General features: G+C 36.3%; 1 protein-coding gene across 2 annotated transcripts in view; it reads right to left on the reverse strand.

Annotated features, from left to right (window-relative positions):
• Positions 1–6949, reverse strand: part of LOC122324175 (cilia- and flagella-associated protein 44) — a 15172-nt gene extending 8223 nt beyond the window's left edge. For both annotated transcript variants that reach the window (XM_043218422.1, XM_043218421.1), the window contains exons 1-20: positions 6881–6949; positions 6425–6584; positions 6025–6187; positions 5684–5786; positions 5399–5615; positions 4908–5022; positions 4172–4336; positions 3899–4054; positions 3752–3799; positions 3574–3673; positions 3380–3474; positions 2568–2777; positions 2377–2487; positions 2152–2304; positions 1709–1945; positions 1413–1555; positions 1002–1278; positions 865–920; positions 619–781; positions 389–519 (exon numbers count right to left, since the gene is read on the reverse strand). In XM_043218422.1, coding sequence (XP_043074357.1) covers positions 389–519; positions 619–781; positions 865–920; positions 1002–1278; positions 1413–1555; positions 1709–1945; positions 2152–2304; positions 2377–2487; positions 2568–2777; positions 3380–3474; positions 3574–3673; positions 3752–3799; positions 3899–4054; positions 4172–4336; positions 4908–5022; positions 5399–5615; positions 5684–5786; positions 6025–6187; positions 6425–6584; positions 6881–6923 — 2846 coding nt within the window. In that variant the 5' untranslated portion in view covers positions 6924–6949. The remainder of the gene's footprint in view (positions 1–388; positions 520–618; positions 782–864; positions 921–1001; positions 1279–1412; positions 1556–1708; positions 1946–2151; positions 2305–2376; positions 2488–2567; positions 2778–3379; positions 3475–3573; positions 3674–3751; positions 3800–3898; positions 4055–4171; positions 4337–4907; positions 5023–5398; positions 5616–5683; positions 5787–6024; positions 6188–6424; positions 6585–6880) is intronic.
• Positions 6950–20709: the final 13760 nt, after the last annotated feature.

Below are 20709 nucleotides of genomic sequence, written 5' to 3' on the forward strand. Positions count from 1 at the left end.
ACAGATTTTTTCAGGTTTCTTTGACGAATGAACAGTTCAGAAGAACAGCATTTGTCTGAAATATAAATGTCTTTCTAAATTATAAATGTCTTTATCGTCACTTTTAAATACATTTTAAGCATCCTTGCTAAATAAAATTAACAATGTTTATACCCCCCTCCCCCCAAAAAATATTTCAGATAATTTCAGAATAAATAAATGCTGTATTTTAGATCAAATGAATGCATGCTTGGTGAGCAAGTTTTTAACTTTAAAAATGTTACTGTTCAAAAATGTTTGACTGGTAGTGTATAAAAATTTCAAGAGAAGCACCAAAGCAAAAAGCAGTCATGGTATCGAGAAGAAAAAAAAGCATAGATAAAAGTAGCTCAGGATGGAGGTGTAGTACATGGTCTGTAGTTTGTTAAGGCCGATGCGGTACTTCTCCTCCTCCCAGGCCAGTTCTTTCCTGACCTCCATTATTCTCTGTTCTGTCTGTCTTTCAGTCTCCTCACTGAAGCTCGGGTCCAGTTCAAATTCCTACAAGCGCCCATAACATATTACGTTAGATCATTGTGTGTATGTAATCATTATACTGAAACAGCTGAGTGCGCGAGGAGGTGTGTGGGATCTATGCACCGAGCGATGCAGGCGAATGTGTTCAGGAAGACTCTGGTTCTGCTCCAGTAAAGCTTGAAATCGACTCTGCAGTTCCACCAGCCTCTTACGTCTCTCCTGTTTCCTCTGTTCTGCTTCTTTATGCATGCGGTCAAGCTCCAGCTTTTGTTTAGCCGTTTCTATGCTGCACACACAAACACACTTTTACTAAACAAACAAGCTCTGCATGTGCATCATAATAAAAATGCAAATTTGGTTATTAATCACCTGTAAGCAGAAGGATCCTCTATGTCCTGCGCTGCTTTCTCCATCTCCAGCCCAACCTGTTTTTAATCACAAAGTAGAATGGTAGAGTTGACACACACAAGCGGACCACTGCCCACCGTAAATGAACGTGTACTAACCCTTGGAGAGGGCACTTTGGCATGTTTGAGCATGGCTTTCTGGAGCTCCTCCTCTGACAAACAGCTGAAAGAGAAGATGTTGCCATCCTCTCCTGCTGTCAGGACAAACGTGTCATCAAAGCTGAAGCGGACGTGGCGCACATGGCCGTAGTGGTTGTCATGGACGCTGAGGGCCCAGTACACCCGCATGGAGCTGAGCTGATGATCCGAGGCCTGTACAGGGTACACCCGAATACTACCGTCCTTCATGCCACATAACAACAACTGCCTGCTCGAACTGAGACAAGAAGAGTAATAAATTGGGTATTAGGCAATTATAATATTATATAATATTGACTCAAAACTAAATAGGATCAAATCAGGAAAACAATTATGATTACTCAGTCCCAGGCTATTAGTGAAGAACCTCACTTGAAGGTGATGGTGAGAATGGGGTTGTGGTCGGCATCATGCACAGGTATGAAGGAAAAGGGCTCATCTTTCCTCTCTAACGGATCTTCACTCTGCTGTTCATTAAACTTACAGTGGTACAAATACCCTGAGTCATAGCCACCCTGAAAAAGAGATGAGGGCGTTTTAGCAAACACATGATAGACGTACCACACAACAAAAGTGACACTACTGTTCAAAACTTTTCAATTTCTTAAATTTACGGTGAAATATTATTACAATTTAAAATATCCGTTTTATTATATTAGTGCATGTACCATAGAAAGCCAGAATGACCCTGGTGTTGAGTAAAAGCCGCAGTGCAGAGGACTGGGTGGAGATGGAAAATAAAGAGGAGGCAGATCCTCCTCCTTCTCATCCTCTTCTTTCTCTTCCTCCTGTAGTTCCTCCTCTGTGGCATCTGGCTTTTGCTCCTTCAATCTCTTCAAGCGTTTTTCTCTCTCTTTCTTCTTCTCCTCTTTTCTGGCTTGCCTGAGTGCTAACTCTGCATCTCTCTGCAAACACACATGCATCCGTGTGCGGCAATATGTCAGCGGCTTTAAACGACATAGTTATTACAGATTGTTGCAAGAATCAAATTTATCATTTGATTAAAATTGATCAAATTGAATAAAATAATAAAAGGTTAAAAGTTACAAATAATAATAAATAACAATAAAACAAAATAAGGAGAAATAGAGAGAGAAAGTCAGCGAATAACCTTAATTCGGGACTTGATGCTGCTGAAGCAAAAGTGCATTGTGGGAAGCTCTGAGAGTTGAAAGGTGTTTCCACCAGTCTGAGCTCCAGGATCGGGACACTGAACTTCCACCACGTGACCATTTTCACAGAAGATCAGCAGAGTGTTTTTCTCCTTTAAACAAATCTTCAGTGTCAATAAGTCATATGTATTATATGGTCACCACATGAAAGCTTCATCACTCACATGTGACTGAGGTGACCACTCCAAACCTTGCACAGGCCCTGGAACTGTAATAAACCCTATTGGTGTGTATCTTTCCCCCACCATGAAGAAGAAAACGGTGCTGTCTGCGCTCTAAAAAAGGAAGAGTGCAAGAGGGTATTAACACGGCAGAATATTTTGACACAAATCACGCTCACACACTCAACCCATACCCCAGTAGCCATTATCTTTTTAGTTCTCTCGTAAGTGATGGCGGTCACAGGTGCAGTGTGGGGCTTCAGAGCTTGTCTGAGGCGGAGTTCAGCATCTCCAGAACGTGTTCGTCCTGCGATCGCATGCAGACTCTGAGTGTTATACAGCTCCATGAGACGCACCACACCGTCTTCAAAACCCACAATCAGGAGACCCCCAGCAGTGTTCATCTGCAAAAACACAAACACACTCCATCAACAAACAACATGAACCCCGGATACCATACCATACTGGATTTTGTTCGATATTAGAGATGGTTCATTTTTATTTTATAGGATTTTTTAGATTTAGCTCTTTGCTGTCATCCAACGCTGACTTAAAGTTCATCTTGAAAAAAATAAGAATTTAATAATGAATTCTATAATAAAATAGCATTACGTAAATTATATATATATATATATAAAACACATATGTAATATATTTTTATGAATATAATTTTGAATATACTTATAGTGTTGTGGTGCCCAAATTGACTTATTCAGTGACCATATTATTATTATTATTATTATTATTATTATTATTAGATTAAATTAGATATAAATTTTATTTTATTTTTATATTTTCTGTTTTCATTTTAGTCTGTAGTCTGGTCATTTTTGTAATTTTTATTATTTTTTAAAAACATTTAAACACCACTTTGTATTTAATTCAGTATTAGTTTTGGATTTTAATTATTTTTTTAATCAAATCAACATTTTGCATGTTTTTCATCTACTATTTTTATTCATACTATTGTTGTTTTATTTGTTTGATTGATATTCATTTACATTACCATATCTGAAGCCCATGTAAGTGTTGTCCCTCCTTGTTTGAAACGACATATCGTGAGCTCTTTCTTTGACAGAAAGTCAAACACCCTGACTGAGGCTGGGTAAGATAAAAAGGTATTTGTCAATATTCATATAAAGAACATGATAGGTCTGTGTATGTGGGTGTATGATTGGTCAGGGTTAAATGTTTCCTTACAGTCCAAGGCTGTAGTGGCCACGAGATGGCTACTTTCAGAAACATCCATGCCCTGAATGGCACCAGCATGAAATGAAAAGAGACATTCTGGATCTTGGGTCTGCAAAACAGAAAACATTCTTATTGTACTGACGATGGAAAAATGAAAAAGATTGAGCAACTGTTTAACGTGACTCACAATGTTGGAGAATGAGAGATCCAGTTTCCAAATACAGCCATTGGAGTCCTGTTAAAATCAAATAGAAACCTTATTCAGACTAGGCCTAACATACTGTCAAAAATAAATACAAACAAGTTCCATATCTAAAAGAAAAAGATTGTACACCTGAGCGAACCAGATGGAGGTTTCTGGGATGGAGCTCTTCACCATAGAGTATAAGCTGACATTACGGCCTATTATTATCTCGTTCATCGGTTCAATCTCAAACAGACCGCTGTCATCAACTGCATCTGCGCTGTCTATGGTCTCCAAGTTCCAGCCCTGAGAAAACAATGGACAAAATAGCTTTAAAAAACCTCACCATGTAATAATTTGCTTCAATTAAGGTTATACTTTTAGCCACGGCAGCAATCAGTGAAGTAGCACACTCTCACTTACTCTGACTGTTCCATCAGATCCTATGGTCATAAGTTCTCCCTCATCTAGGTTAAACTGGTAAATGGCTCCACTATGACATGTACGTCCACCTTTACGGCATAATTCCACCTTTATCAGACCCCCCTCCCAAAGGAGCATGTTCCCCCACTCTGATCCTGACACAACCTGAGAAAGAAAGAGAAGTTGTTTGAGATTATAACTTGAAAACTGTGTTGGTTTAGGATTTTTATAGATGCCTGCATGTTATGGATTACTTTAATAAAAAAGTTAAATGTATGATACGAGAAACCTGACCAGAACATTCATTAATCTATATTTAAAAGAATATAAGGTTGGTGTCAAAATTATGTGGACATATACAAAGCAGTCAAAAACATATGTCAAACTATGTAAAAGAAAAATGGGAGAAAGAATCAGACTCTCGATTAACAGAGGAAGACTGGGTAGATATGTGTGTTGCACACGCAAACACGACAAACTCAAGATCTTGGTGAGAGTTTGGACGGGAGATTTTAATATGATTCTTTATAACTCAAAAATTAATAGTAATACACACAGGTGAACAAAGCTTAAACCATTAAGGAAAAGTGCAATACTATGCTTTAAAGAATGTATGGAAATTGTATTGTCTTGACTTTGTAACACCCGTGATGACGTTGTGTTCCTTGTTCTCAATAAAGAAAAAAAGGTGTGTAGGTTTATTTCTGTAAACTTGCAAAATAATTAAGTACTGAACCTTTCCATCAGGGAGCTCCACATATCCTTCTATATCTGTAACTGTTGTTTTTCCAAAACTTCCCAGCAACCCTTGCAACTTTAATCCAGTGAAGGTATTGGCCATTTTCCAAAATCTAAAAAAAACCAAATACATAAATATTCAAATATATTTTCAAATGTATTCTGCTCAAAAAACAATTCTTATTACTATGAGGTTTGAAAACAGTTGTGCTGTTTAATAGTTTTGTGGAAATGTATTTTTTTTAAATAAATATTTCTAGCAAATAGCATAAAAGTCTTTCATTTAAAGTACTTTAAAATTCTTTTAAATTAATTTCATGTAACTTGCTACAAAAGTATTCATTTCAAAAAAAAAAAAAGAAAAGAAAGAAAAAGAAAAATAAATCTTACTGACCCCAAACCTTCCAATCTTAATATATCTAAAAATATTTTTTCATAAAAAGATATTAAATGTAAATAAATAAGTGAAAAAATGACAGTAATACATACCTAATATGCCCAGTGCCAGATGTAGTGAGCTGTCCTACACAGTCGGGTGAAAAGGTGACCCTGTAGACATCCTGAGAAAATGCTTTGTTGCACAGCGTCACTTGTTCCTGCCTCCAGTCCCACAGAGTAAGCATGTAGTCTGGAGCTCCACCCACACTGGCCAGTAATGAGCCATCACGATTGAAATCCACAAAGCTGTATGCACTGCCTGTGCCGCCTTCAAATTAAACACAAACATTCAAACTATGTCTTAATCAAATTTAAGAGCTGCCTCTGATGTCCTACCTCTGAGGATCCTGTAAGGCCGCAGGGACGGGTACTCATATATGACGATGTTAGGCTGATGGCCTTTCTCTGCCACGGCAAAATATTGCTTATTTGGATGAGTCTTTGAAGAGAGAGAGAAAAATAGTAAAATAGTAAAAAATCTGTATATTAACCACCTAATTGGGCAAGATAATAAATGTTATTTATGAATTATAAATAAGACTGATAAGTGATATGACCTTTCTCATGTTGCTCAAACATTTATGTATCAGGCCATTATTTTTTTTCCTGCTGCTGTTAATATTTTAATTTACCCTTGCAGTTTCCATTCACATATCTAAATAACTGTATTAATATACCATAATTGCACCGATGCCTCCTCCGCTGCTAGAGCGGATGTAATGCTGCTTTTTGGTGTGTACATCCAATAGAACAAGCAAATTTCCTGCTATGAAGGCCAACGTATGCTCATCCAACAGCTGTAGGTTCCCTCTCCGACCACAGTCATAGCCAAATGAATGTCTGGGCTCAGTTTAAGGAGCAGGTAGTCATGAATACTCCACATAATACTTCACAATGTTACTGTTTTTATAATATTTTTGAGCATATCAAATCATGCAACTTTGAGCATTACAGAGATTGTTCAAAGATATTATTAAAAATATCAGTTATTCCGTAATTTTGACTGGCAACACATATACAGTGAAGTAACATATAGCATGCTTTTTGTTATATATTAATGTTAGCTGCTGTGGATACGAGAGGTGCAACAGGTTCTGTGGGATGTTGGAGTCTGCAGTAATGAAGGGTTTGGAGCACAGTTCCTCATAGGTGTAATACATGTCATCTGGGATCGATTCCTTCTGATCTTCCTCGGGGTTTCCATCACACTCCTCATCCGCCACAACAGCTGTCTGCTCTGAAGTGAAAAAGCCATTAAATCAGGAGTTTCATATCAATTCATTACGCATTTGTGAGAACACAGTGAGAAAATATATAAGATGAATATGATAAATAATCACTATTAATCATTTGACAGAATTAGCTAAACAAGTAGGATAGTTATCTAAGCGACAGTAACGTAATTGTTTGATGTTAAATTAGTTTACTGAGTTAAAACGTTCATATTTCGTTCAGACTGCACAAGAATCGTGTGAACTTGAAGTATTTGTCAAACAATTTGTTGCTATTAACAAATAAAAAGTGTTATATCACCTTGTAAAGTAACTTCATCTGTTAGCGTCTCGGAAGCGTCCATGTTCGCGCGACTGCGTTGCTTAGCAACCGTCCACTTCGCGCATTGCGCACTGGGTATTGTAGTCTATTTATACTGGAACGAGGCAACGTTCCTATTGTCACAGCTTCTGCTCACAAAATGTGGACCTCGGTATTACTCTGTTAATTAGAGTATTAGTCTGTAGCTACAAAATTAGACTAAATTAATTTGCAGAGCTGCCACTAGATGGCAGTACAGCACAGTTCTCAGGAACAATAGACGCCATAATAGCACAGCAGCCATAATAGACGAATTCTGTCCTTTGATTTAGGATTAAAACATCATAAACAATGTCTGATGAACAATTAAATATCATTCAAGAAAGTAAAAAAAAAATCTGGCATACAAGCACACAAAACACACCCAACCACTCTATGGTACTGCAGAATTTACAACTAGCTCTCTTTTCAAATGTGGGCAAACTCACCTGCTCACACAAAAACTGCATCACTCAGCAGTGACTTACATGCCTGAACACACACTTCTACTCACACGCATATAAACACACTGTCCCCATTTCACACAGCCATTAACAATCCACCCACACACATCTCTCACAAACTACTACTCAGTCTTCACAAGCACACATATAACATAGAATTGATTGTAAAGTAGAATGGCAGGAAGTCAACGTCACATGACGGGGCCCCCTTCCTGTATGAGAGAGTGTGTGTTTATTACATGGGGTGATACTTAAAGACAAGTAATAACACATTTGTGAAAGAATGGATACACACACAAATACAAAACACTAAAGAGGGTTTTGGAAACTGACCAGTACAATCATTTATACTGCAAAGACATATGTGTTTATTAAATTCTCACCCTCATGTCATTCCAAAAATTTTAATTTTATTTATTTTTTGTTGCTGCTGTTCAGTGGGACATAAAAAATAGACGTTATGAAAAATGTTCATGCTGCTCCGTTCCATATGATGAATGTTGATGGTGACCAGGATTTGACCAAAATAGAAAAACGAGCCAAATATAGCATCCAAAAAGTTATCTATACAACCTTTTGACCATATTTTGAAACCATAAGATAGTTCTATGTAAGTAAATGACTGAACACATTTTTAATCACTGGAATTTATTTTGATGTGTTGTTATACTTGTACAGCCATGGTATACAGTTAAAATATACCACATTAAAAATAACATTTTAAATAGATACATTTAAAAAAAAAAATTAAATAGATAAATAATAAATAAATGCAAGTTATTTTTTAACGCGGAAATAAGTCTTTTTGTGAATGTGCGAGACTTCCGAGAATTATCAAGTGCTATAAATGGTACAAGTTTGGACTACGGGTGGTTTCATAGATAAGATTATTACTAAATACATTTAAATTATATGGTAAGAGACACCAGTTTGCAATATCAAGCTGCAAAATCAGCTGTTTTGTACGGCTAAAAATAGGCATGACTATACGTTAAATTTACTAATGGCCACGCCCGCTCTTACGTAAAAAAAAGTAAGCTGGATGGTTCGAAGAAAATTTAGATCCTGCTAACTTAAATCTTCCTTTAATCGATTAATATGATCGCATAAAGCAGCTGCGAGCATACGTTGCGTTATAACCGTAGGGGCATCATAACGTGACCGTGTTCTGTTTTGAGGTAGATTTTTCTCTCGAGTGAATGGCAGAGACAATCGTTCCCAGGAAAGTAAAGTATAGAAACTTTCCTGAACAATAACACGCTATGGTTAGATTTGTGGTTCGTCCACGTAATCCCAGGTAACGTAACAGAACGCGCGTGGACCAAGCGCTCGCGCATTTGCCAATTATAAGATTCTCTAAATGATGGCATATTCTCTTTTTTTGCACCGGCTCTTTAACCCGATACGGGACCGTGTGCGTGGGAGTGAGTGACAGCACGTGTAGGGTTACTCATAATGACTCGTTCTTTCATCCAAAGAGGTCATTCTCTCCCCCTCACCTCGTGCATGAACTCACTGTTATCTGAGGTGAGTCACCTGGCGAGCTTGTTTGCGTTTGTAACACACACACACACACACAGATACACATCTGTCTCGCTTGAGAACATATTTTTCGAAAGCAAAAGTAAACTTTAATTGCAAATGCTGAGATCCCACACGGCATTCGTGAGGTCTTCAAAAAAAGGAATTTAAATGGGAAAAGTAGTTTAAAAACAAGTGAAAATCCAACTGATTGTGGGTTTTATAGCTTGGTTTGAAAAAGGCTATCTTTCTGGAAATGACTAGTTGTTGTGCAGACAGAACTAAGCCCTTGCTTAACAGTCCGGTCCAAACCATCTATAGCATATCTCTGTGAATAAATATGCAAATGATGTTATTGTGCAGCGAGTTTAATTTCCTCTTTGTCAAAAGTAATCGTTCTTACAGCTCCGCCCCCTGCTGTGAAACTTAATTAGTATTTGTACTGCCTGTGCCCACACTGTCATTCAAATTGCACACACTATTATTTATGAAAAAGACTTAAAGCAGAATGTGACTGTATATGTGTGTGTGTGTGTGTTGAAAAGAGAGGCTAGCCTGTGAAAAATTCATTCCCTTGTCTGCTCGCTCTAACTAGCCCGCACAGCAGGAATCACGCTTTGATATGTCTCTTATTTGGAAAAAACTAACAATTGCACGTGCAAACACGTCCACGCTCAATGCGACAATCCGTTGACAGTGTGCACTTGGACTATTTTAAGCCTCCCTATACAGTGCTGTCTGTCAGTATGCAAACGTCACGAAGCATCTGTGTATGTGCTCGTATGAAGGTTTAGACATAGATGAGGGCAAAGCAAGAGTCTAAGTATATATGTGCGTGTTTTGTGAGTTAGTCTGGTTAGCGCGGTGCATTGATGATGTGCTCTGCGGGGGGTAAGCCGCCTCATAAATCTCTGGATTTTTGCTCTTTCATGGAGGGTCTGCAACAGGAATGATAATGAAACATAAGAGACAGTGGCCCTGTCTATCATACGCACACATGCGCACACACATATCTACTTTAGACATCTCTGCGAGCAGCCGGTAGAATTGGTGTTGCGGAGGTGCAGGGCCAAGGTTGCAAACGCTGAAGATTTTCCAGCGAAGTTGCGATGCGCAAATATCGTGGTACGCAATAAGCATTTCAATTCGTATATGTTTTGTTGTGTTCGCGTCGTAGTCCTCGTGTTCTGTTTTGGGGTCTTAATAGCTTAAAAAACAGTGAAATATCTGGTTTCTGATGCTTAAAGTGGTAGCTCAACCAAAAAACTAACTGGTCATTTACTTGATTGTGTGAAACGCAAAAAAAAGATTTTAATAACATGTCAACTGTTGGACCCTGTTGACCTTCATTGACAAAATATCAATTGTGTTCCGCAAAGAAAGTAGTTACAGTTATGGAACATCGTGAGAGTGTTTAAATATGATTTAATTAGGTAAACAAAAAAATTAAGTTTAGTATCCAATTAGATGGAAAAAGATAAGACGTTATGTTTGGTTTCCAAATTTTTATTGTGATCATAACAGACAGCATAGCTGGATACCATTCGTACAGACTGATGGTTAAAGTTTCAGTAATATGGCTATTAATGTAATGGCTATTAATTTGGTTAGAGGAAATACTTGCGGTCATTTAATGGAAAAATAATGCAATTCCTTTTTAAAAGAAGAGATTATTTACATAAACTAGAAATGATTATTGAGTGTTTGGGACTGCAAACATGAACACGCAATCTCAACAGATTGTGAGGGTTAGGACAATTTGAATTTAAATTTACAAGTAAACATCTGTCTGTTAAGCATTCATATCCTGCTTAAATTGCACGATGATGATGATGATTATACAGTGAGGTTTGCTTTATTTTAAAATGAATATACCTCTGGCAGCATGTTATTCTATTCTGCTGCCTGTCAGGTTGCTGTCACGGTAACATTAAAAATGACTTCTATCCATACTTATAGTATACTTAAAGCAATTACTTGTACACTTACTGATCCCTATATAGATATTTAGGACACAATCCAAATGTATAACAACAATAGGTCTTGAACATATAAGCTTTGAAGCTAAAAATCCTTTGTGTTTGACAGTGGGAGGGGTCACTAATTAGAGGTCATTATTGCTGCATGCTTATGTTTGTTTCTGTCACAGATACCGCCTATTAATGCGCATTTAAAGACCTCGTTGAGAATATATTTTACATTGTACCTCATTTCAAGCTGTATTGCTCATTTAGGCCTTCTGTGTAGTTTTGAAAATGACCAACAAACATGTTTCTGGCCATTCTATTTTTGGACAACAGCCTGTCATGTCAAAACATATGGCGTAACAGCACGCCACGGAACTGCTCTGCAGTCTCAGTGCCTCCTATTGAATCCCATTAGTAAATATGTATCTGCAATTCTAGGCTAATGAATACATAAATAGGGATCCTTTCCATTTTAATAAAAGATTTAATGACAGATCAGCTAATTAGCTTTACAGGGTGCAGAAAGCATAGAAACAATGTAAGAGAATGGTATATTTGCTCTGCATTCAAATTCTCAAAGTTTTAAATAAACTGCATGACTGTACATAGTTGCTGTAGTGCGATAGTATACATTCTTTTATATTTTTGCATTTTTCTCATTTAATGAATATGACAGCTATGAAAACAATAAATAGATCAACTTTAAACAATCTCGCTTTGCCAATTAGTTTTCATTTAACATTGCAATGAATATCATAGCAGTCTACAATAAAGGGCAAAACACAGATAAACACAAAGCAAGCAAGGAAAAAAAAAAATAAAGACTCTATGACAAAAAAGGAAGCTGGAGGTGGACAAAGGCAGGAGCGTCTGGCTGTAGAGAAAAAGAAAACAAGAGAGACGCTTTTGTGAGGAGAGGGTGCGGAGCTTCGCAGAGGTGAGTCAAAGTGACAGCCGAAAGAGAGAGTGTCGGTCTGTGTCTGTGTGTGCCGGGTAAACCCTTTAGTCCTGTGACCCCGCTCTTCTTCAGCCGAGCACTGGGACCACAGCATTTCCCTAATCCACCCGCTCTAAAGCGACCGACGGGCTACTCGCAAACCCCATAATGCACGACAGCCTTTAGGCACAGGGTCATTAACATGATATTAGGCTCCAGACACAGACTAGTGTGTGTGTGTGTGTGTGTGTTTGTGTTGGTTTAGCTAGTGTGTAAGCTACACTGGTCCTTTCACTGGTCTCTCAGTCTGAAGAGACCGAATGTGACAGTCTGACTGCATGTAGCGGGAAGATTCTTCGCTTTTATATTGTATGCAAAAGCAGAGATGGAGCGAGTACATTTAAATAATACCACGCTATTACGTTTTGTGATAATACTGGGCATGTGCAGATCAATTAAAAGTGTTTCTAACGCTTATAACACACATTTAATGTTAACATTATGCAAATTATTATGCGGTATACCTGGGATTGTTAAATGAAGTTTACAGCAAAAGCATAAAGCATGTGTTTAGGCAGATTTTATTTAAGCATTACACACCTAATTACTTCGTTTCCTGTTTGAAGGCGTTTGCATGTTTAATTACATTACAATATGGTTTAAAATATGCCTTTATCTTTTAAGACTGCTTCAGTGGTATGACCTGGATTTCTCCCTATAAGTTGGCCTAAATATTTCGAAGGTATTCCGATGTATTTTTCTTTTACGTAATATAAAACGAATGCTCCTTATATCATTTTCTTTACTAAGTGAGTCTGTTTCTGGCTTTCCCAGCTCTAGGCCCATGCTGTGCACAGTTGGGGGGCCTGAAGCTCCAGCAGCCACTTATTTAGGGAAAGAAAAGCTAAATCTTCAGTCTTCCAGCTTCACTTTCTTGTTACAAAGCCACTGAGGACTGAACACGGTCTTGGTTTGCTTATTAATTTTCTTTTCTCTTTCTTTTCTTTTAACGTCATTGTATATCCTTCTGGACCTAGACATCAAACCTGCATCGGGAGATTCCAGTTTGAGTTAATCTACAGGCAGATATTCCAGCCATTTCAAGACTAGCTTGGAATAATATATATATATATAAATATTATTTCCGTGGAGGAGATGAAGATCTGAGGTAAGTAAAGTTCTACGTTCAATCATAACTATTCTGAACGCTATTCTGACAATACACCGAGATGCTGATATTTAAGCATCCCCGCTCATTATGGAAGAATAACGATAGCTTGATAAACAGTTTTATCACATGAGGAGTTTGAGGAGATTCGTCATAATTCGATCAATGCGGTACCTGAGGTAGAATCGTACAGCTTTTAGGAGCTGATCAATATTTGGCTCGCTTCTCCGGGTGTGCAGTATAACAACAGCTTTGTGGTGAAATATGTTTTAAAGTCAGCATGTGCTCACATTTTCATATTCTTGTTGGCTCCGGTTCAAATCCTCGCCATAGCACAGAGTCTGGGATGTTTGGTTTGGTAGGTAGCCAATGCTGAAAATGCCATAATAGTCACTGCGGGCCTAGAAGCAACTAATTTACAACCTATTCAGAACACGTGAATGTGGGTTTAAAAGCAGCCTAAATTGTTTGACGGTTTCTCTCGTCTAAATTTGTGATGTAAAATCAAGCCTAAAAAATAACACACTTTCCTCAGCTGGGTGAACTGTAAAAATGGAAACATGACAAAGAACTGCAACTGTGAGTCTTTTTAGTAGCCTCGATCTTTAGATTCAACACAAGCAAGGGCATGAAACGGGCTGTTTCGTTGCATGTTGCAGTATATCAGCTTAGGATGATTACAAGGCTTTAGTAGATGAGGTGAGAAGTGCAAACTGTTATTAGATGAAAGACAACTTATAATCCCTTGTATCCATCTAAAGGAGCGCAAGAACACTGGTATTAGACGGATTCACATGAAACACGGGCCTAAACAGGAGCTCTACGAGTATTGAACTGTAAATTCGTACAACATGACTTCTTTCTATGTGTTAAACTGAACAATTATTAAAATTGATTTCCATCTTGATGCAATTTGCAGCTGATTAACTCATTTAAAAAATAGAAAACACATGTAACTGCTTTAATACTTGTTAAACAATGCCTTTTCATATGTGCTAAATGTAAAATGCACATAAATAACAAGTATTTTTTTCTTTTAATAATAATAATAATAATAATGAATAATTTTCTCATTTCTATTACCGTTGTTATTACGAATAGCAAAAACACCATTTAAACAGCCAACTAACACAATAAAAGCATAACATAAAAAAATACGTATCAGTTTTTTTAAATAGAAATACAATTTATGTGTGTGTATGTATATATATATATATATATATATATATATATATATATATATATATATATATATATATATATGTGTGTGTGTTTTCCATAATTGTTTTCCATAATTTTTTATTATAGTTTTAGTTATTTTATAATGCAATGTTCATTTACTAATTATAAGACCTAGTTGATATAAAAGACAAAACATGAACATTGCTAAGGTACGTATAAAGTGTGTAATATTATTTAAAACATTTGATATTTCAAAAGAATAAATGGCTTTATGATGTTTCATTTTAAATACATTTTTATCTGCCACTTGAAGTCTTATATTTCTGCGCAACAAAGAACACTTCAGCAATTTGAGCGTTCATACAGAGGCGATATAATATTTTCTTTACAGTTTTCTTACAGTTCCCCACAGTTCAAACATCAAACATAGCCAGAGAATGATTTAAATAAGTCTATAATAAGAATAATTTTACGTTATGTATAATTTTGTCAATTACATCGCTGCAAAGGAAAGTAGGCAGCATTATATTGGGAGTCTACGCAATTTTACATTTATAGAATAATGCTGCTTTGATCTCTGCATTTTTCTCATTCGTGAATGTCTAAAATAAGGCACACAATGTACTATGCCTACAGCTCTGAATCATACAAACAAAAGTTGCAGCGAATCAGAAACTGTTGTTTCGTGTTTAGGTAATTTACTTACCAATCAGAAATGTGGAGGAGAGACTGAAACTGTGCTGGCTTGAAAGAGGTGCAATTTGAAATATAATTACCAGCAGAATAATTAAAATAATTTAGCTGATTTCGTACCACGAGTTACGCAACCCTTTTGAAGCATACAATTTAGATTAATCAAGGAAAACCACAGCTTTAATCGAATAATATCAGACCAAATAACACATTTAGTCTAAAAATAAAGGCCTGCTGTAGGGAAAACTATCCCATCTAAATTGATCCTCACTGTACGTTGCTGTTGCCCTACATTTTCAGAACTGAACATCGACTGTTTGTCCATCTATAAAGTCAGGCAGCAAAATGGAATTTATGTCTCCTTTGATATAAAATGAGGTCTTCATCTCAAAGGCTGTTGTGTCCAAGGGCATCTTGAAGTGATGGGCTATATAGGGTATTCTTGTATGCTATAATACAATCTGAAAAGGCACAGACATAAATTTTCACTTATTTTCCACCCCCCTTTTTCCTGTCAAGGTTGACGCTAGATGAAGGTCATCATTCCAGCAGCGGCTAAGAAATCATGTGTGTACATTGAAGATATGTGTATATTGGGTGTCTTGATGCCAAGGTTGTGCTGGCAGCATGTATAGAGTGTGAGTAAGGAGTGTATGTGTGATGAGTTTTTAGATTCACCCCCTGCTTTAATCAATACTCACAATAAACAAAGATAGATAATTCCCAATAAAATCTATTTAGCATTCCATGCAAGTTCACGATGAGTGTATGATCTCTAAAATAAGACTTCAGATACATACAACTTATTCGCTATATATATTAAAATGTATATATATATATATATATATATTTTTTTTTTTTTTTTTTTTTTTAATAGTAGGCTATAAATAATAATTCAGGGGATAAATTAAATATAATTAACACAATTCATTTTAAAAGTGACACTTTCATTTACTGTGCTAAGCTCACCAAAGCTGTGTTCATTTGATTCTAATACTATTATATTTTTATTGTTCGATCAATGACAATTTATAGAAACATCTCTTAATATAAGTGTTGAAAATACTTTGCGTTGAATCGTGATACGCTAATGCAGCCGTTTAAAAGTTTAGGGTATAGGATTCATAAAAAAATGTAAAAGGCAAAACTAAACAGATGCTTTTAAACAGCAAGGACTCATTAAATTGATCAAAGTGACAATAAATACATCAATAATCTTTGTAATTGCATATTTATGATTATTAAAGATATTTATGATATTTATAATGTTCATACATGTGTCCTTTATCATTTCAAATAAATGCTTTACTTTAATCATGAAAAAAAGTATTACCATTTACAAAAAAAGCAGGCCTGCTAAATACCGTTAATGATATTATTTTCTTTGTTTCTTTGTTTGAGCAACAAATCAGCCTATTAGAATGCATTCTAAAAGATCACGTGACACTGAAGACCTAAAGTAATCCCGTCATCACAGAAATAAATCACATTTTAAAATAGAATATGGTTATTTCAGTACATAATAATATTTCACCGTACTGCTGTTGTACTGTATTTTTGATTAAATAAATGCATTCTTGGTGTGCATTAAAAAAACTGTCTCATTTCAAACAATATACAGAATATTTACATTTTGTTTTTCTGAGATATGAGAAAAGTTGCAAAATCGCACGTGTTCTTTATTACAGTCTATAAATAATGCAAAGTGCAGCATCTGTCACAGGATGGTGCCCTATTTTTTGACGCACATGTACAAGTGTTGTGAAAACCGACGGCGGCAGTGTGAATGATGCTGATCAGAGGAAGAACATCTAGTTATGCTGTATTGAAGTAAAATCCAGCAGCAGGCTTCACTTCATTCTCTGAGACAGAAATACACATGCACAGCTGAGATCTGATTCTAGGTGTGATTATATGTGAGGGACGAGGAAGAGGAGGATGTGAAATGGAGAGAAGTTAGCCTCCAAAATGTATCGCTATGGTTTCAGTGATGTAGCATTCGCAATGCTTGTGCTCATTCACCCTCTCACTCACACGCATACGATCTATTCCAGGAAACTCATTTATTTTTAGTGGAACTGGTATGCTTTTAATTACCAGCATAGCTGCTTATGACTTCTTGTAGGGAAAATAAAACAGGCAAATGTATCGTTTCATAACAGGACTGACACTGGGTAAAATATATTTCATAAAACCACAGGGCGTGACGATAGTTTACTGTAAATTGCATAAAGCCAACACACCGAATAATGCGTCATTTCTAAATATTTGCAAAACAAAGCGTGTCTGGTTACTTGGTGGTTTCTGTTGTTCAAACCTTTCCTCACATTTTGGTTTATATTCTTTTTGAATTTGAAGTACGCTAAAAATGCTACCGTAAATGGGTTTTAGTGATTTATAAAAAAGGGGACATTTTTAAATGTTTTTGTTGGTTGGTTTTGCCTAGTAGCAGTTTGTGTTCACTATGCTGCTTTTTTTTTATGTAAACTTGAGCTAGACATGCATTTTTGACTGTCATTTTTTTCTCGCTGCTCTTCAGCATTTCTAAGATGCCGTGTCGAGTTCAGCTTTTAAAAATGCAAATGTAGACCTTGTCATTTTTTCTATTGTTTTACATTACGGTTTGGCAGTTGAATACCGTCGGTTTGCCCCAAACACTTTTTTTTGCATTTCATTGCGCTGTTTTGAAATGTTTTTATCCATTCACCATTGCTCAGCTTATTCATTGTCCTGTGCCTTTCAAAAAAAAAAATCAGATCCAGCTCGCGTTTTGGTGAGAACGGGCCTCAAAAGGGCCTATAATATCATGAATCCAGAGTGTGCATTTGTTTGTAGGCATGTGTGCAAAATATGGATGGAGAACGAGTGATAAACACAATGAATAGAGACTGCTAAATAGAAATAATGTAGATATAGGCTTATCCAGAATCCTTATCCAAGCATAATCCTGCATTCTTCACTGGCCAAACGTCCCGCTGTTCATTTGAAGAGCTGTGATGCCAGCCGAGCCCCCTCACTTCTCATCTCGCGCATTATCAAAACTCTAAGGTTGCGTCATTTGCCGAAAAGCACAAAAAATATATCTGAATCCCTCTTTTCCAAGAAAGAGCATAAAGTTTTTTTTTTTTCCTTTTGTGCCAAGTCCTTGTACTCCTTTCACGCTGGCCACCAAACCATGCCTAATGGCTCCTGGGGAGAAGAGGCCCAGATTGCGGCGTCTTTTCCCTACAAAAAGAGCTTAGAAATCTAGGCTTAAAATTTCAGGGTGCCACCCCCGCCAACCCACCCCTCCTGGAGCGCGCATATGCCCCTTCTATCCCAGGAGAAACGAGAGATGAACTCAGAAATGGATGCGAACGGTGAACGCGAGCCACCACAATCACTTTCAGTTTCTCTGTTTCGGGGTAATATCCGTAAATCTGAAACCTCTTTATATATATATATACTGCAGGTGAATATGTGAATCTGACCCATCAGGAATGGATGAAGTTGCACTTTATTATGGGTAAGATATTGCTTGAATACATTTAACTATGCTAATGTTTTGCTAGTGTGGGTTTGGAGAAGAAATCAACAATGGAGATATATTCAGGCCCTTCGCAGTGTTCGAGAGCTGACAGTGAAAAGTTCAACAAATGTGGAATATTTTTGGAATGCGGAAACCAAGATGACAAAATGAACTTGTATGATGATAATGGATTCAGTTTGCATATGATGTAATGAAATGGATTTCATAAGACTGAGTATATAAATAGCACTCTGAATGATTATTTTGAGCGCTATTGTATTTTCATTATCACGTGTTGAATTTATATTTTAAGCTTGGGTTGTGCCTGCATTGAGGACCAAATGTAAATGATAAAAGTACAACACTGAAATCCCTTACGTTGTGTTATTTTTATCAGTATGAGGAAAAAAAAAAAACAGCTTACCAAAAGATGTTTTACTTAAAATAGAAAATGCAATATGTGGGTTTGACTTAGCTAAAAATCTGAGCTAAAAATAAATGCAAATACATAAGAAAATATAATAGAAACTAGCATGCGTGTGCGCGCAAGTATGTGAATGTCTGCGAACTGAGCATGAGCAGAAGGAGAGGATTAGATCATTGGAGAGGATGAGAGAAAAAAAGGACAATAGTCAAGCAGTGTATAAATGAGACCAATGGGAAAGTAGTAGCGCATTAAATATACAGTAGTGTACAAGTAGTAGTATATTAAATATAGTACACTTATATCAGGAATCTCTGCTTAGTGGGAAAATGCATGGCAAAAAAGGGTTTTTAATTCAAGCTGCATCTGTTTGTTCATTACAATAGCCTGTGATAGGTTCACGAACATGCAGATGACAATATCGCCTGAATAATGTTTGAACCAACCACAAGATTTTATTTAGTGAATTAGGATTGTGAAAGCTGTATTTCGAAGCGGCCGATTCCTTACATCTGTTCTGCTGTTTACACACACACATCCCCACCTTTTAAGGCGAGGAGATGAGAGTTGATTGATTTTCTGCTAGGTTTAAGGTGTGCTCTGGTTTTTAAGAAGATCCCTCAAAATAAAAGGCAAACGCAGTTCTGTGAAAGCAGAAGAAGATATGGAGTCTGTATTAAGATGACTCGAGGAGCCCTCTTTCGATTTACGCTGTAAATGTAAATGTGAAATACGGTGAAGCTAACGTGACATCAGTATGGATAATTTTTCGAGGTTTTATTGCATACCATCTGCAATCGATCTGTGCTTGCTAATCTTCATTACAAAGGCCTTGGTCTCACTGATTTCAACAGGACACACAATGTCGATGTGGCACTGTGTAATTTGTATTACATGAAACGAATGTCATGAGAATAAAGATAACAATAATATAAAGCTTTTGATAATTCATTTTTGTTCCGTATGTGTCTGACAAACCACATCATTAAAAAAACTTAAATATGTAGGTATTTTTTTAATGCTTTGATTTATGACAAACAAATATTTGTACAGTTAAATAGTTATACAAAATACGTTTGCAGCAATTGTACGCTATTGCCTAAAAATTAATGAATCATGGATTATGTCTCATATTATTTTATAACGGTTTCAATTTACATTTCATATTTAAATTGTTGATTAGGTTTTAAATGGATTTTAAACTTACTTTTAGAATTGTACTTTAATGTTGTAACGGTTCATACTAAAATATATACTTTTGGTTGATGCTAAAAAGGCATCAGATCCGCTCCGGTGTAAAATAAATAAATAAATACCCCCCAAAATGCTCAAAGCTAAATTTTAAGATGTAACAAAATCAATTCATTTCTAAGGTATTGTTTCTGTATCTGCCCGTGAAAGCAGACACACAGATTTTGTAGGCCGCAGTGAATTTGGCAAGTGTACTGGGGAATGGTGTGTTAGGGAAATAGGGAACAGGAGGAGGTTATTAAAATATGACTGTTCGAGTTTTGGTTGACTACCTCACACCTGGTACTCTCAGCATGAACAGAAAGTGAGGTGTACCTCTTACCAAAAGGAAAAAAAACAGCTAAATAAAAACGGTTAGCTTTCATATATATATATATATATATATATATATATATATATATATATATATATATATATATATATATATATATATATATATATATATATATATATATATATATATATAAAGCGGCATGTAATTTTTTACATGCTATTAAATTATAATAAAATTCTAAGTTCAGTTTTAAATCAAATCATTTTCCTAATAATGCAATTAGAGTTTTATTTATGTATTCACTTAAGGTGAACAGGCCCGTAATATAAGAGATCCTGTCTGTTTTTGGAGCGGGTCATGGGGGTTGGCCTGATGAAAGGCATAAAGCACTTAAAGTTGTT

The sequence above is a fragment of the Puntigrus tetrazona genome, chromosome 19 (assembly GCF_018831695.1).
Source record: "Puntigrus tetrazona isolate hp1 chromosome 19, ASM1883169v1, whole genome shotgun sequence".
In the NCBI taxonomy this organism is placed as follows: domain Eukaryota; kingdom Metazoa; phylum Chordata; class Actinopteri; order Cypriniformes; family Cyprinidae; genus Puntigrus; species Puntigrus tetrazona.